Raw genomic sequence first — 18,586 nt, 5'->3', positions numbered from 1 at the left:
GTACTGAAGGCAACACATTAGTCTTGAGTCATATTCATTTGTTTCATGAATCATTGTTAATATGCAACAGAAGAGTCTTGAGAAGACATTGCCAATATGTTGTTGCTGTTGTAGATGACAGTTTTAATCTACTCCTCTGTGTCAGTTTAAAACATTATCTGCAAGCCTAATGGAAGCATTTGTGCCTTTTCTTTCAGCCTTCCTATTCAGAGTTTGATATAAGTGGAAATGTGCTGGGACTGATCTTTAACCAAGGCATGATCTGGTAGGTGTGGCAGAGAACATGTATGGTATTAACAGACTGTTGTATACTAGGTCAGCTTAGCCAGCAGGGCTGGGTGGATTTTTTCACGTTGCCTGTGAAATCAAGCATGAAACACAGAAATTCACATATTTGCCACTTCTGAAATGCTGGGCTTGATTCACCACTGTATTACTCCAGCTTTATGCCACTGTAGCTCAATAGGTATCAAACTGGATACCTTGAAATCAGTGGAGTTAAATCAGCAAAGAATTAGGGTAACAGTGGTGTGTCAGTCCCAGGCTAAGGTTATGGGACTAGATTCAGCAATATTCCCTGCTATCTTTTGCACTGCTCTGATGACACACAGCAGCTGTAAAGTTAGGTTTATAGCTGCTGTGCATTGTCGGAGCAGAGATAAATAAATACCTAAATAAATCTGCCAGTGTGAACTAATGGATCACTTAGTGGTAGTGCTCAGCTGTGCTATGACAGACCTGAGTTTGAGACCCATTGCTGGTCTTCATGAACTGAGCTAGTAAGTGCTGGGACCACTGTGGGGCAGCACGCTAAGTCCTTTTGTGGAGTGATTTACATCACTCAGGAATGATCCCTCGCTCCATTATTGGGACCTATACTGACATATACTGCTGGGCATGCCTCTCAACCCTCACTTGTAAAGACAGGGACCGACTATGCTCTACAGTGCTTTTACTCTGATATAACTTAATTGGACTTCAGTCTCTATATGGGTGCAAGTGAGAGCAGCATTAGGCTCATAGGGCCCAAGTCTCTAGTGCATTAGGGGGAGTTAGTCTTCCTCTGGGTACCCAGACAACAGCTGGGGATGTCCCCCTTTCCTGGCCACCAAGAGAACTGGAGCAGCCCCTGGTACTCACAGCGGAACTCATGTGTATCCAGCCTCCTGTGCATCTAATCTAGGCCTGGAGCAGCAGCCTCATGCTGCAGCCAGTCTGTTCATCACATATATCACAGAGAAACAGAAATATGGGCCTGTTAGTTAATCTGGCCCTAGGTACATTGAAAATCCACAGGGCCAGTGTCTACCTGGCACTCAAGGTTAAGCAAACAAATTAGCTTGTAAAACAGTATATTGTTGTGTGATCATAAAGACAGCAGCAACTGACACCCCAGTTGCTCATACGTAACATTTCTGCTGCACTCACTCCACTGTTCATCAAGAGGATACAGCTGGAGTATAAAATGCACTCCCAAGTTTATGCAGCATGAATGGCACTCTCTTTCCACCACCATAATTAGCACTTTTTGGGGGGCAGGGAAGATGGGAAGGGATTGAAAGTCAGCCTTTGGTTAGGAGAAGTTAGGAGGTTGGTTTCGGAATCAGACTGGGTTTCTTTTTGATTACTTTCAGAACATTTCATGTTTAATACCTGATTCACATACAGATACTATACACTTCTATACTCTGTCACAATATACACTTTCTAATATAGCATGGTCCCCAATGTGGGATCCACATGGACCTAGCAGTCCACCTGCCTGCTACATACTGTAGGAGCGAGACCATAACATGTTAGCTAATGTTGCCTATATCAAGCAGTGAACTTGAGCGGTTATGTTTTTTAGTGATTTATCATTTATAATAAACATATGATCATCTCAAGTGAAATTAAGAGAGACAGTAAAAATTACAGCAATAAAATAATGAATAACTATTTTAGTAAAATTTTTAATAAAATATATAATTAGTTATTGTATATTTCTAGAATTATTTCGAGCTGCACACACATGTACTCACTTGAACTGTAGTGACAGGAGAGCTTTTGGTGTGGCTGTGTCTAGCCTGTATCTGGAGAGGATTTGAAAGGCCTGCGTGTGTGTAAATTTGCATGTGTATGCAGGGAGATTCATTTCTCTCTTTATAGAAAGGCTTCCTGTTCTGTAAAGTGAATGGAATGTAAACCTTCTCATGTGAATTTGCATATCAGTGAGCCATCTGCAAAATTTACTCTGCATTGCTTCAAATGTTGTACCTAAAAATGATGATAATGGGCACAAATTAGCTTGATCCTCAACTGACTGGAGTCAGTGAAAGTTTTGCAACTGATTTCAGTGAGAGTATGATCAGGGGCACAAGGTGTAGTATGTGCCTTCAGCCAAGGACTAGCAGAGTCTGTATGGTCTCTTTCCATTAAGAACAGATGAAAAGAAGAAGGGGGTAAAATTACAATATAATAGTAATACCTAGCTCTTATATAGCATTTTTCATCCACAGATCTCCAAGTGCACTCCATAAAGGGAAAGACCATTATCCCAATTTTAAACATGGGGAAACTGAGGCATAGAGAAGAGGTCAAGGTCCTCTGGTGGACCAATGGCAGAGCTGGAAATAGAATCAAATCTTCTGGGTCCCATCCACTTAGCCACACTGGTAAATAGGATTAGATCCTCAAATCAGAGGGGCAGGAAGAGTGAGCTCAGGCCAAAGAACACGAGTGCCCAGTGTTTTAAAGTCATAAACATGTAACTATAAACAACTAACAACATTTATCAGAATCAATAGGTACTTAATTAGAATCAGGCACTAAATAACTGTGTGTCACATTTGGGTGCAACTACAAAGAGAGAGAGGTTTTAAATGAGTACAAGTATAAGATATTAAAGTCAGAAATAGTTACCAGAATAATAAAGATAAAATGCTTCCTAGTAGCCAAAACTTTACAAGCTTTATTTGGTTCAAGGTAAAATCCTTAATACATGTTCCCAGCTACTGGGCTGACCAAATTCTCAGGTCAGAATCTCTCCCCTAAAGTCAAAGGGATGGTTCCTTTGCGTTAGGCAAAAAAAGAGAGAGAACCTGTGGTGTTTTTGCCCCCCCACGTTTATAGTCCAATCACCCTTTGAAATGCATTTTCCTGAGGGTCACCCCTAGATGAAGTTCATTCCAGCTGTGAGGAAAGAGACATGGAGTGAAAGAGGTTCCTTGTTATTGTTTGCTAAAATACAGATCAATCTGTTGCTGTCTCCTTTGTTGCCAAAGAATGGCCACTTGACCAGTGATTGCTAATCAACTTTGATGATACCAGGCTAGATGCGTCAGTTTGTCCTTTGTCTTTGTGAAACTGGTAAACACTTTGTAATAATAATTTCAGTTTATGTTCATACCTCTTACTACACATTCCATAGGTACATTACACAAGAATATTAATGATCGGTATGTTATTAGTTTTTAAATGATACCCCACAAGGCATATTTTCCACAAAGATTATTACAATAATCTGTGAATACAGGAGTGCTCTCGGTCACACCATCATAACAGAATAAGTGAAATAAATGTCAGCTCAGGAGACAGCAAAAATATTAATAAGACAATAGCAAATTAAATTAAGACCATGCTGGATTATGATAAAACAAGATACTCATCAAGCCTGCAAGAGATTATGGCGTATAATGTTCGGGATTATCTGTTCTATAAATGAGTGACAATCTATCTGAAAAAAGAAAAGGAATACTTGTGGCACCTTAGAGACTAACCAATTTATTTGAGCATAAGCTTTCGTGAGCTACAGCTCACCTCTGGTTAGTCTCTAAGGTGCCACAAGTACTCCTTTTCTTTTTGCGAATACAGACTAACACGGCTGTTACTCTGAAATCTATCTGAGTGTATTTGAAAACGAAAGAACCATTTAAAGAAGAAGAAAGTGAAAGGGGGAAATCAATAACAGTTTTCTGACTGGGTGCTTAAAATTCATTTGGAGAAAGAAAAGCAGGGGTGGGAGGTGGGGGAAGTCTTGAGACTTGGAAAGAGTTGATTTAGAGTATTTTAGCCATATGCCATGAAGTCAATGGAAGAAACAGAGCCAAGACCAATAAAAAGAGTTAAACAAGGTTTCATAAGCTACAAAACGGAGTGCATTGTGTGTGGCTGCAAAACAAGAGGATAGGAAAGTCCAGGGTGGGTGAAGAGTTATGGTGTATCTAAGGCTGCAGAGTTTTACAGAGCACTTTCTTCTTTGTTTCTAGGATGGGTTCTTTTTACGCTCCATGCTTGCCAGCTATCAATGTGTTCCGTCTCCACACCTCGATGTATCTGCAATGCTGGGCTGTGATGTGCTGCAATGTCCCTCACGAGAGGGTCTTCAAAGCCTCTAGATCCAATAACTTCTACATGGCCATGCTGCTCTTTATTCTCTTCCTCTCTACTCTGCCTGCTGTGTACACTATTGTCTCTATCCCACCATCCTTTGACTGCGGCCCATTCAGGTCCTTCTCATTTTATATCCATCTTAACAAATAGGTTATCTCATGGTATGACTAAAGTACAGTGAATGACATAACTAACACGAACTTCCTTACTAAGTGGTGGCACTTTATAAACTATGCTAATTTTACTTGTGCATAGGACCATAATCTCTGAAGATGAATTAAATGTGAGAGAAATGATTAACTATTTAAAAGGTATTCACTAACTGGTAAGACAGTAATTCTTTTTTTAAAAAAGTTTCTTACTAGTGTGATCAAGTCTGAAATTATATGTAAGGAATAGAGAACCATTCTGTTAGAGATACATTCTCTACCTGCTTGAGATGATCTGTTAGAGTGTAGAATAGACTCATTGCTTGGGAGACAGAACATTTAGAATAGTACTGCAGAAAGGGATCTAGCAATAGCAGAGGGGAAGACTAGATGACTGAATAGGGCTTTTCCATCTCAAATTTCTGAGACTCTCTGCAGTACTTCAGGGAGTTAGATTCAGTAGCACTGTTATAATATATTTCTGGTGCTGTGAGTCATCCTCTGACATTCTCAGGAATGATGGAAAGAAAGGGTTGACAGCAATTATGTGTGTAAATCCATGCATATTGAAATAAGAATAAACAGTATCCCAGATAACGTGGCCTACATTTTCAAAAGGGACTAGTGATTGTGAGCACCTCAGTTTTCGGGTAGCCAGCTTGAAACACCTGAAAGGGAATTTTCAGAAGGTGCTGAACACCAACTCTTCACCAGTCTTTAAGGTGTCTCAGGTTAGGCATCCAGAATCACTAGTTGGTTTTGAAAAAGATGGCCTACATTCCCCTGCAGGTAGGTAGCGGCAGAGGGGGATATAGCTAAGAAGACATCTGCTCATCCAAGAACCAACTGATCCCACACCCTATTCTTCACCCTGTGCATTGCAGAAGTGAAATACCAGGGGAGAAATCTTCAACATCTCTGTTTGCTATTTAGTGTGACATATTACACTAGTAAGCAAGCAATAGTTAGACACGACATTTAGATTTTAAAATGTTTGAGTCTTTGATATCTGCTTGCAAAAATGTGTTAATGGAGTAAAAGGAGAAGAGCAGTAAAATGGAGATCTGGTTTCCAGTGAAGGGCTTGAAAAATTCATTAGTAAAGTGATCCCAGTGCATCTTCTAAAGGCACAGAAGTCTTGATGCCTTAGCTCTAAAAGTTCCTTTGGGTATAGGCAAATCATTCAGGAGATGTTTTCCAGTAGTGTGTCACATCACCATCATTATATGGGAGAAATGTATGAAATAATAGCAAATCTGCTGAGACACGAAACTGGCTGGATTTCACAGAACTGATACAAAGCAGGTGATACTGATTGACAATTTTCATTTAGTAAATCAGATCATAGAAGACATAAAGGGTGACATCTGGGGACTGGTCTCTGTAACTGCAATCCTGGACCTTGTGTAATTCAGGATTAGATAAACTAGAACAGCTTCAGTAAGATTTCCTCTGCCCCACTCCCCAAGGAATGAAGTTGCATGAACAAGCTACCACTGTTAACTTTTTCTGTGCTGCTTTAATATGTTAACATGTATAAAAAGTAATGTTTTTCTTAAAATCGGTTCAGTAAAGAGCATTTAAATAATGTGAATGACAATAACTTATTGTTGGGCCCATCTCTGGTCTGATAATATGTTGTATGTTGATACACAATGCTACACTGGCATTGGCAGGGTTTATGATACAGGGTTAATTTTTGTTTTTAACAGTGGGAAAACCAGAATGTTTGAGGTCATTTCAGAAACCTTGGAGAATGACTTCCCTTCCTGGTTTGGAAAAGTATTTAATTATGCTTCTAACCCTGGACTGATCCTGCCCTTCATATTGCTTATGGTGTAAGTACAGTATCTTAACTCTGATACTGTAGATAAAGCTTTCCTATGTGAATCTCTACCCAATTCCTTTCATGTCAAGCCTCCACCACCATAGTCCACTGGAAACACAGTCAAGTACAACACTGATTGCCTTGTGTTTAGGGCCTTGAAGTATTCATGACCCTTTTTCTTGATCATAATTAATGTGTAGTTGCACAAAGGGCAGGCTTCCCAATCTCTCTCTCTTGTTCAATGGCTTAATTTTTGTTTTGTTTTGTTACCAAAACAACAAAAATAATTAAGAAGCAAAAAAACTATATGGGGTCCAAACCACAGCAAATTTAATCAGTCTTTTGGGCAGAACTGCACATCATAAAACCTAGCATGTTTAGTAGAGAACTCTCAGAAGTGCTATTCCCCTGATAAAGAGCTTTCTTTAAGCCTGTTTCTGGGCATCTTGGGTTTTAGTATAATAATAAAGAGGCTTGAAAAGCAGCAGAACTACCATCATTTTGCTAAACTAGGTGTGAGGTAAGAGTTGGGGGCATGTAGCAGAGAAGCCACATAGAGGGCTTCCAATCTAGATTCTTTGGCTAAAACCCCCGTGTAAGAGGTGTGCAGCAAGCCATGATTGCTACCTCCTTGTACTAGAAGTTCCCTGTCCAAAGTCAACTTTTCTGAGGCTTTGGACTACGAATGGACATTTGTCCATAAATCAGTCCTGAAAAAGAATAATAATCCTGATATCTTTAATCCCAAGGGACTTTACAAAGGATCACTTTATAGGATCACTTAGTACACACAAAAATGCAGCTACCTCTTGGGTGAAATTCAGTCATGATTTAACAGAGCACAGTTATACTGCCAAATATTTTAGAACAGTAAGTGAAAAACAGTAAGTGTAATAGAAACTGCAGAAGGAACTTACACAGGCAGAATGCAATTTTGAGATGAAATGTGGCAAAGACTTGGTGACAATCATACTACATACAGAAAGACTCTCAATGAAGAATATGGGTAGCTCCCGTTGATTTCAAGGAGAGCAACTCATATTTTGCATTAGGTGACTGTGGCCCAAAACAAAGGCAAAAGACAACACAAGGCAAACCAGAGACAACAAAATAGGGAGAAGATTAATCACTTATTTCAACCAGGAGCATGACACACTGTTAATGTCATTATAAAAACATCACATGGCTGGATATCCAGTTAGAGTTTCATTAGGTGAGAGTAGGGGGTGAAAGTGTGCTAATTTCTTGCAGTTATTTAACAAAGAAAATTATGCCATGTATTTGTGATTTTGTGATCTGGAAGATTATGATTTAGAACAAAAAATCAACCAGTTTTCCATGTTTTTGCTTTTTGTCTTTGCTGTCACCACAGCACTTGAATTTGCCTATTGTTGTGCAAGTTTAAAGGATTTTATAAACAACTTTTGGTCATTTGAAAAACATATTATACATCTTTTACAAGTCAATTTTGCAGAACACCCATGTTATGGAAGAACAGCTGGATGGAACTGCCTCCTTAACTACCGTCACTGAAAGGAGGCTTCTTAGCCCTGGTCTACACTAGGACTTTAGGTCGAATTTAGCAGCGTTAAATCGATTTAAACCTGCACCCGTCCACACAGCGAAGCCCTTTATTTCGACTTAAAGGGCTCTTAAAATCGATTTCCTTACTCCACCCCTGACAAGTGGATTAGCGCTTAAATCGACGTTCCTGGCTCGAATTTGGGGTACTGTGGACACAATTCGATGGTATTGGCCTCCGGGAGCTATCCCAGAGTGCTCCATTCTGACCGCTCTGGACAGCACTCTCAACTCAGATGCACTGGCCAGGTAGACAGGAAAAGAACCGCAAACTTTTGAATCTCATTTCCTGTTTGGCCAGCGTGGCAAGCTGCAGGTGACCATGCAGAGCTCATCAGCACAGGTGACCATGATGGAGTCCCAGAATCGCAAAAGAGCTCCAGCATGGACCGAACGGGAGGTACGGGATCTGATCGCTGTTTGGGGAGAGGAATCCGTGCTATCAGAACTCCGTTCCAGTTTTCGAAATGCCAAAACCTTTGTGAAAATCTCCCAGGGCATGAAGGACAGAGGCCATAACAGGGACCCGAAGCAGTGCCGCGTGAAACTGAAGGAGCTGAGGCAAGCCTACCAGAAAACCAGAGAGGCGAACAGCCGCTCTGGGTCAGAGCCCCAAACATGCCGCTTCTATGATGAGCTGCATGCCATTTTAGGGGGTTCAGCCACCACTACCCCAGCCGTGTTGTTTGACTCCTTCAATGGAGATGGAGGCAATACGGAAGCAGGTTTTGGGGATGAAGAAGATGATGATGATGAGGAGGTTTTAGATAGCTCACAGCAAGCAAGCAGAGAAACCGGTTTTCCCGACAGCCAGGAACTGTTTCTCACCGTAGACCTGGAGCCAGTACCCCCGAACCCACCCAAGGCTGCCTCCTGGACCCAGCAGGTGGAGAAGGGACCTCTGGTGAGTGTACCTTTTAAAATGCTATACATGGTTTAAAAGCAAGCATGTGAAAGGATTACTTTGCCCTGGCATTTGCGGTTCTCCTAGATGTAGTCCTAAAGCCTTTGCAAAAGGTTTCTGGGGAGGGCAGCCTTATTTCGTCCTTCATGGTAGGACACTTTACCACTCCAGGCCAGTAACACATACTCGGGAATCACTGTAGAACAAAGCATTGCAGTGTATGTTTGCTGGCATTCAACCAAAATCCGTTCTTTATCTCTCTGTGTTATCCTCAGGAGAGTGAGATATAATTCATGGTCACCTGGTTGAAATAGAGTGCTTTTCTTCAGGGGACACTCAGAGGAGCCCATTCCTGCTGGGCTGTTTGCTTGTGGCTAAACAGAAATGTTCCCCGCTGTTAGCCACAGGGAGGGGGGAAGGTTGAGGGGGTAGTCACGCGGTGGGAGGAGGCAAAATGCGACCTTGTAACGAAAGCACATGTGCTATGTATGTAATGTTAACAGCAAGGTTTACCCTGAAAGAGTGTACCCATTGTTCTATAAAATGTGTCTTTTTAAATACCGCTGTCCCTTTTTTTTTCTCCACCAGCTGCATGTGTTTCAATGATCACAGGATCTTCTCCTTCCCAGAGGCTAGTGAAGCTTAGAAAGAAAAAAAAAAAGCACTCGCGATGAAATGTTCTCCGAGCTCATGCTGTCCTCCCACACTGACAGAGCACAGACGAATGCGTGGAGGCAAATAATGTCAGAGTGCAGGAAAGCACAAAATGACCGGGAGGAGAGGTGGAGGGCTGAAGAGAGTAAGTGGCGGGCTGAAGAGAGTAAGTGGCGGGCTGAAGACAGGGCTGAAGCTCAAATGTGGCGGCAGCGTTATGAGAGGAGGCAGGATTCAATGCTGAGGCTGCTGCAGGACCAAACCAGTATGCTCCAGTGTATGATTGAGCTGCAGCAAAGGCAGCTGGAGCACAGACTGCCACTGCTGCCCCTCTGTAACCAACCGCCCTCCTCCCCAAGTTCCATAGCCTCCACACCCAGACGCCCAAGAACGCGGTGGGGGGGCCTCCAGCCAACCAGCCACTCCACCACAGAGGATTGCCCAAAAAAAAGAAGGCTGTCATTCAATAAATTTTAAAGTTGTAAACTTTTAAAGTGCTGTGCTTAAAGTGCTGTGTGGCATTTTCCTTCCCTCCTCCACCACCCCTCCTGGGCTACCTTGGTAGTCATCTCCCTATTTGTGTGATGAATGAATAACGAATGCATGACTGTGAAGCAGCAATGACTTTATTGCCTCTGCAAGCGGTGATTAAAGGGAGGAGGGGAGGGTGGTTAGCTTACAGGGAAGTAGAGTGAACCAAGGGACGGGGGGTTTCATCAAGGAGAAACAAACAGAACTTTCACACCGTAGCCTGGCCAGTCATGAAACTGGTTTTCAAAGCTTCTCTGATGCGTACCGCGCCCTCCTGTGCTCTTCTAACCGCCCTGGTGTCTGGCTGCGCGTAACCAGCAGCTAGGCGATTTGCCTCAGCCTCCCACCCCGCCATAAACGTCTCCCCCTTACTCTCACAGATATTGTGGAGCACACAGCAAGCAGTAATAACAGTGGGAATATTGGTTTCGCTGAGGTCTAAGCGAGTCAGTAAACTGCGCCAGCGCGCCTTTAAACGTCCAAATGCACATTCTACCACCATTCTGCACTTGCTCAGCCTGTAGTTGAATAGCTCCTGACTACTGTCCAGGCTGCCTGTGTACGGCTTCATGAGCCATGGCATTAAGGGGTAGGCTGGGTCCCCAAGGATACATATAGGCATTTCAACATCCCCAACAGTTATTTTCTGGTCTGGGAATAAAGTCCCTTCCTGCAGCTTTTGAAACAGACCAGAGTTCCTGAAGATGCGAGCATCATGCACCTTTCCCGGCCATCCCACGTTGATGTTGGTGAAACGTCCCTTGTGATCCACCAGAGCTTGCAGCACTATCGAAAAGTACCCCTTGCGGTTTATGTACTCGGCGGCTTGGTGCTCCGGTGCCAAGATAGGGATATGGGTTCCGTCTATAGCCCCACCACAGTTAGGGAATCCCATTGCAGCAAAGCCATCCACTATGACCTGCACATTTCCCAGGGTCACTACCCTTGATATCAGCAGATCTTTGATTGCGTGAGCTACTTGCATAACAGCAGCCCCCACAGTAGATTTGCCCACTCCAAATTGATTCCCAACTGACCGGTAGCTGTCTGGCGTTGCAAGCTTCCACAGGGCTATCGCCACTCGCTTCTCAACTGTGAGGGCTGCTCTCATCCTGGTATTCATGCGCTTCAGGGCAGGGGAAAGCAAGTCACAAAGTTCCATGAAAGTGCCCTTACGCATGCGAAAGTTTCGCAGCCACTGGGAATCGTCCCAGACCTGCAACACTATGCGGTCCCACCAGTCTGTGCTTGTTTCCCGAGCCCAGAATCGGCGTTCCACAGCATGAACCTGCCCCATTAGCACCATGATGCATGCATTGTCAGGGCCCATGCTTTCAGAGAAATCTGTGTCCATGTCCTGATCACTCACGGGACCGCGCTGACGTCGCCTCCTCGCCCGGTATCGCGTTGCCATGTTCTGGTGCTGCATATACTGCTGGATAATGCGTGTGGTGGTTAATGTGCTCCTAATTGCCAAAATGAGCTCAGCGGCCTCCATGCTTGCCTTGGTATGGCGTCCGCACAGAAAAAAGGCGCGGAACGATTGTCTGCCGTTGCTCTGACGGAGTGAGTGGCGACTGACGACACGGCTTACAGGGTTGGCTTCAGGGAGCTAAAATCAACAAAGGGTGTGCCTGTACATCAAGGAGTATTTCAGGCAGGACTGCACGGAGGGTTCCAATAAGAAATGGTGCACCTAAGTTATCGTTGTTATTGGAACAAGGAGGTTAGCCTGGCCTCTGATTGATACATGGCTAGATTTACCTCGCTGCACCTTCTCTGTGAGTGACTGCAGTGTGATCTAGACAGGGGAGGAGGCAAATGAGTATAAAACAAATCTGGTCTATTTCTTGTTCTGACCCGCTCCATCTATCTTTTACATCTTTGGCTGGCAGCAGACGTGCGGAAGGACTGCATGCCATCCACATCTCATGGCTGCTTGGCAGAAGATGGTACAGTACGACTGCTAGCCATCTTCATCTCTTGCCTGCCTGGCATAAGATGGTACAATACGACTGCTAGCAATCCTCATCTCTTGCCTGCCTGGCAGAAGATGGTACAGTACGACTGCTAGCAGTCCGTATCGCCTGCCCGCTCACCATAAGACGGTTCAATAGGACTGCAGGACTAAAGAGAATGACCTGGTCAAGTCACTCCAAATTTAGTCCCTGCGCCCATGTCTGCCCAGGCGCTCCCAGCCGACGTGGCCAGGAGCACCTCGGACATGACGAGGATGACTACCAGTCGTATTGCACCGTCTGCTGCCAGAAGGCAATGGGTTGCTGCTACTGTGCAGCAAAGCCGTACCGCGTCTGCCAGCACCCAGGAGACATAGGGTGACGGTTACCTGAGCTGGCTCCATGCTTGCCGTGGTATGGTGTCTGCACAGGTAACTCATGAAAAAAGGCGCGAAACGATTGTCTGCCCTTGCTTTCACGGAGGGAGGGAGGGAACGGGGGCCTGACGACACGTACCCAGAACCACCCGCGACAATGTTTTAGCCCCATCAGAGTGCACCATTGTGAGTGCTCTGGACAGCACTCTCAGATGCCCGATTGTTTGCCATTGCTCTGACGCTGGGAGGGGCGCTTACAGGGTTGGCTTCAGGGAGCTAAAATCAACAAAGGGGGTGGCTTTACATCAAGGAGTATTTCAGGCAGGACTTCACGGAGGGTTCCAATAAGAAATGGTGCACCTAAGTTATTGTCCTTATTGGAACAAGAAGGTTAGCCTGGCCTCTGATTGATACATGGCTAGATTTACCTCGCTGCACCTTCTCTGTAAGTGACTGCAGTGTGATCTAGAAGAATGAGTCCCCTAGACAGGGGAGGGGGGGAAGCAAATGAGTACAAAACAAATCTGGTCTATTTCTTGTTTTGATCCACTCCATCTATCTTTTACATCTTTGGCTGGCAGCAGATGGTGCAGAAGGACTGCATGCCATCCACATCTCATGGCTGCTCGGCAGAAGATGGTACAGTACGACTGCTAGCAGTCCGTATCGCCTGCCCGCTCACCATAAGACGGTTCAATAGGACTGACTGCAGGACTAAAGAGAATGACCTGGTCAAGTCACTCCAAATTTAGTCCCTGCGCCCATGTCTGCCCAGGCGCTCCTGATCGACCTCACAGAGGCGACCAGGAGCACCTCAGACATGACAATGACGGCTACCAGTCGTACTGTACCGTCTGCTGCCACAAGGCAAGGGGTTGCTGCTACTGTGTAGCAATGCCGTACCGCGTCTACCAGCACCCAGGAGACATAGGGTGACGGTTACCTGAGCGGGCTCCATGCTTGCCGTGGTATGGCGTCTGCACAGGTAACTCAGGAAAAAAGGCGCGAAATGATTGTCTGCCCTTGCTTTCACGGGGGGAGGGAGGGAACGGGGGCCTGACGATATGTACCCAGAACCACCTGTGACAATGTTTTAGCCCCATCAGGCATTGGGATCTCAACCCAGAATTCCAATGGGCAGCGGAGACTGCGGGAACTGTGGGATAGCTACCCACAGTGCAACGCTCCGGAAGTCGACGCTTGCCTCGGTACTGTGGAAGCGCTCCGCCGAGTTAATGCACTTAATGCACTTAGAGCATTTTCTGTGGGGACACACACACTCGAATATATAAAACCGATTTCTAAAAAAACGACTTCTATAAATTCGACCTAATTTCGTAGTGTAGACATACCCTTAGATAGGGAAAGTGAATTTTTCAGTTGGGTTGTTCTGGGATCTCAGGTAGAGATGTATTTTCTTTCTCCTGTGAAGAAGCACATAACTGAACTGTCAAAACGTTAGTGTTAATAAGACAGGATAGTGGAATAAAAGCCACTCTTCATGTTAACACACTATAGAGGATAAGGACAACCTATTTATTGTTATGTGGCTTTATTAAGAATTGTGTTAGATTTTATAATTGTTACCTAACAAAATATATTCTTTTTCCTTTAAAATTTAGATTGAGTATCTATTATCTCAATGCTACATCCAAATCCTACAAGGAAGCTAACTTGGATCTCAAAAAGAAGCTACAAAGTGTAAGGATGCCATAAAGAGGGTAGAACTGTTACTTTTTATTGTTGTGAAACAGTAGAGAAATGGTTTAAGTAATTAAGGTATGTTTCCCTCTCTCCCCTTTGACCAGCAAGCTGAGGAAAACAAAAAGAGAAACAAACAAAAAGCACAGCAATCACGGGAGATGGAAGAAAACTCCCTTGAGGCTAAACCCAAGCAGCAAGGAAGCAAACAAGACTCTGCAGCAGATCAAGGTGCGACTGCTCTGAAGATGTCTGTATATTTGCTACCATCCCTCTACACTGTCTCAACTTCTTTACTTACTGTACATTGACACCCTGAGAGGGACAGTCATGAAAATTAAACAGTGCAAATTAACCACAGTACAGAAGCTTGCAGTCACCAGGTTAATCTTTATGGCATTGGTCTTTCTCCTTCCCTTATAAGAAATATTAGTCTCATTCAGTAACAATCCAGAACCCTACAGTAGTAACAAACTGCAAGCTGTATTACTTTGGACTGTTAGGCCCCAATCCAGCAAAGCTCTTAAGCAGGTTCTTAATGTTAGTGGGACTATTTGCACACTTAAAAACTAAGCATGTGCATAAGTGTTTTGCTAGACTGAAGTTTTACTGCAGAATACTATAGTAATTTTTATATTGGAATATTGAGGGCCAGGTTGTGGCTTTTAAGTCCAGGCTCCTGCAAGGGGGGTGGGGGCTGGGGGGCGCAGCAAGGCCATGATGTAGTAGGAATCTTCAGGAAGAATTCTGGCTCAGTCAGCCTAGGCATGGTCCCGGGCTGCGTATGTGGCAGCCCTACCTGCCTTAAAGAGGGAGTGGTGTGCTCTCCCCTCTGCACTCAGGCACTACTGTCCTCATTGTCCATGCCGCAAAACAAGCACACCATTTGGCATGATTGGCAGCAGGAGAAGTCAGGGCTGGAATGTTAGGGAGGTTGTAGGTCAGGAATGAGGCATTTCAGCAGAGCTATGTGGGGAATTCCAAGCGCATCCTGCCGAAATTGGCCGGTTTTATAATGAAATTGCTGAGTTTTACCATCTCTCTCACACTGCCCTCACTCCTCCAGTAGCCCTAGAAACTGCCTCCACTTACTTGGTGCTGCCTTCTGTAGAGGTGGGGGCTTCTACATTCCTTACCTCAGGTCTTGGAGGATGGGAAGGGCTGACTGGAAAACTTCAGGGGAGAGCTGCTGGACCACTCCCCATAACCTCCCTCTAAGAGATGGGGTTGGCAGAGCCTGCTGGTGCTCCTACAGTCTGCGGCTGACATGCCGCAGCACTGCTCTAACAGGTAATCTCTGTTCTATGACTCAGTTTGGTTTTCTAAATACATTTTAGGTGCCCAGAAAGGACGAGGTGACAAAGAGTCTAAGAAAAAGACCAGCCATCAACAGGAAGCAAGCCCCTCCCAGCAGCACGGACCTGGCCCAAATGCTCATTATTCCTTGCATGGCAGAGGAGGAAGCCTTGCTCCGCCCTCACACATAGCTGTGACTCGACCACCAGTGCCAAGAGGATATGGCATGCCCGGCTACTCCCCCAGAAATCCACGCTTTGAAGGTTTTCCTGGAGGACACCCAAGAATGCCGAGGGGCACTCCTAACTATAGATAATAGTAAAAGTGAGCTACAGGATTAAATGGTACAATCCTGGCAAAAACAATGGCCCTGATCCAGCCAACAAACGAGGTGTCCCATTGATTTCAATGCGACTCCTCCTGTGCATGAAGTTGCTCAGTGTGCCTAAGTATTTTCAGGATTGGGGGCTTCAGTACCAATATCTAACAGAAACCACTGCATTAGTCTTATTGTTCATTTGAATGTCTTGGAAGGATATATGTTGTCATGAGTGTCAAAGTGTTTCTAAGTATATAAATATTTATGATAAGAATGAAAATGTTAGTTTATTCTTGCATAAGTTTCTCAGTGTGTTTCTGTAGCATCTCATTGTTACTTCATTTATTTTTAAAACCACAGGCAATTGTCAATATAATTGTTTGGAAATTATATCTGAGTTAGTTTTACTTAAGCAGTGCATACAGCTTGTGCTGGCCATTTACAGAGAAGTGAGATTCACCTGATTAGTTTAGACTGGAAATATATGGCTACCTTTCAATAGCCAAAGCATGACCTTTAAATACCCAGAGATACTGTGCAGCCTAGTGTTTGAAGTATGTGCTTCCCAGTTCAGAGGCATTATGCAGCTGAGCTTTTAATTTTATTAAAATCCCTATTTTTCCTGTCAGTACAGTAATAATTCTTACCATATGCAATATCATACAGCCACCTCCCCAAGCACCTTTCCTGTTTTAATCTCTTTCGGACCCTTTAAAAACTCACAGTTCAAAGGTGGTTCAAAACAACTCCACAAGGACTCCCGATTATTTAGTTCTCTGACACATACTGGCCCTCTAGGCCCCAAGCAGTTCAGTATCTCTCTCCTGATTAGTCTGAAATAACACAAAACACAAACTCACAGAGTCTTCATCCCAGCTGGCCTTTACAGGATCTCCTTTGCTTGGATGGAGTCCCTCACAGGCCTTCCACCCTGAAGGCCTTTCTCCCACTTACTCCTGCTTCTACAGCTGTTTTTTCCACTGCTAAATCAGGGACCTACAAACATCTGCTGGCTCCCTGGAGTTACAATTTCCCCATCCCCCACTCTCTTAGAGCAACTCCTTGCTCTTTTTTTTAATCCTGGGAACCACCTTATTCAGCCCAGATTCAGCTGACTCTGTAAGCAGGGATGGCTTAGCCCTAAACATTTCAGCCCATTGGCAAGCTGCCCAGTTACATCATTTTTTTAAAAAGCATTTCATATGCAAAAAGAAACCACATAGCCCTGTCCTTCAGTATCCGCCTCCAAAATGCTTTCCAAGGTTGGGGTGCTTTACATGGGGGGTCTTAGGGACAAGTAATGGGCACTTGCTATTACTACTTAATTATTATTATTTATTTGTCTTGTGGTAGTATCTGGGAGCCCCAGACATGGACCAGGACCCCATTTTGATAGGTGCTATCCAAACACAGAACAAACAGGTAGTCACTGCCCAAGTATTTACATACACCTGTTTGGCAGTAGTTACACAGCTTTGCCACATTGGCCAGAATTTGACCCACGATATCTATAAAACAAAAATGTAAAAAAAGGTTAGTCAATGCAGCTCTGTTTTGTAGTGTAGAAGGAATGTTAACCAGGTTTCATAAGGCAAAGCCTGGGGCAAATCTGTGACATCATGAAACAATTTAGGCTACCCTTAATTATGGTGTAACTAAATCAGGAAGTCAGACTAGATGATCATAATGGTACCTTCTGGCCTCAAAATCTGTGAGCCGTGCCCCCTTGACCCAGGGCTGAATTTGTTCTGCAATATTGAAACCAAGGGCCAGATCCTCAGCTGGTGTAATTCAGCATAACTCCATTGACTTCAACAGCCATTGGATGGCCCTCATACCATTGGCGAATAGTGACCTTAGAGGTGAAAGTCTATCATAATTATCAACCCCTTTAGCCAGCCAAACCCTTTGGTCTTCCTACTTTGGGTTTCCCTCATTCTCTCACCTGCCTACAAACTGGCTCCTTTCCCCCCTCATGAAGACTGAGGTGTTGGAATGGACACTGTATCTGTGCATTTATATTGCTGTACTCATGCAGTTCTGGATTAGCATTTTGTGAATAGTTTAAGGAAAAATGTAATGAAGTTCAATTATGGCTGACACTCAGATTTCCAAATTCATCTGAGTAAATCTCCTTTGATGGGTTTTCCTACGGGAGTGATTATTGTTGTGGAAGAATCATAGAATCATAGAATATCAGGGTTGGAAGGGACCCCAGAAGGTCATCTAGTCCAACCCCCTGCTCAAAGCAGGACCAATTCCCAGAAAGGGTGGTCCAGGAGCTAACCTGGCCTAGGAAGATCCATTTGCAATTCCCTCTTTCCCCACAGACATTCTGGATGACCTTGGACAAGTCCTTTATTTTCTGTTCTTCAGTTTTCCCATAAACTAGTCACAACAGTCACAGTCCAGGGCTAGCTGCACCGCTGACCCCTCTCAAGTCTCCCAGAGAGCACCCGTCCAACTGACAGGCTTCTTGCCTTTACTGTCCTAGTGTGGACCCTGCAATTCTCCTTCTCTCTGACCAGATCCCTGGGCAACAGCACCATGTCCTAAGCATGATTATTAAGCAGGCCTGGCTGGATCCAGCTATGGGTGCTGGTGAAGGGGAGGGACACCAAAGGCCTTTGCCTCCCCCCATGCTTTTTTTTTTTAGTGGGGGGCATGCTCAGCACTTTTTAGAACTTGAACTCAGCAGGGACACAACAAAGGGGGAGGGGCAGGGGGCCTAGTCCTCCTCTCCCACCCCCTTGGATCCTGACTGGCTTAACGGTAGCTTAAGGTGGAGCCCTTCCCTGATGGAAGTGAGTGGTGTGGTGAGCTGGTGCACAGGGTTGAAACACCACTGAGATTTGTCTATGGTGGTCACTCACATGTTTGTGAAATTCCAGACATTCTGGCACTTCTGGGAACAGCA

The 18,586-nt window shown here is 44.5% G+C and overlaps 1 protein-coding gene across 1 annotated transcript in view; it reads left to right on the top strand.

Moving 5' to 3' along the window:
• TMC1 (transmembrane channel like 1) overlaps nt 1-15,666 on the top strand; it is a gene marked incomplete at both ends in the record, with an annotated part of 96,916 nt that extends 81,250 nt beyond the window's left edge. The window contains 6 exons of the mRNA XM_084628140.1: nt 198-265; nt 4,248-4,487; nt 6,233-6,358; nt 13,976-14,054; nt 14,162-14,285; nt 15,392-15,666. Coding sequence (XP_084484266.1) covers nt 198-265; nt 4,248-4,487; nt 6,233-6,358; nt 13,976-14,054; nt 14,162-14,285; nt 15,392-15,666 — 912 coding nt within the window. The remainder of the gene's footprint in view (nt 1-197; nt 266-4,247; nt 4,488-6,232; nt 6,359-13,975; nt 14,055-14,161; nt 14,286-15,391) is intronic.
• Nucleotides 15,667-18,586: the final 2,920 nt, after the last annotated feature.

Source organism: Lepidochelys olivacea, assembly GCF_965140295.1.
Source record: "Lepidochelys olivacea isolate rLepOli2 genome assembly, chromosome: 5".
NCBI classification, from domain to species: Eukaryota; Metazoa; Chordata; order Testudines; family Cheloniidae; genus Lepidochelys; species Lepidochelys olivacea.
This window is presented reverse-complemented; position numbering and strand designations above follow the sequence as displayed.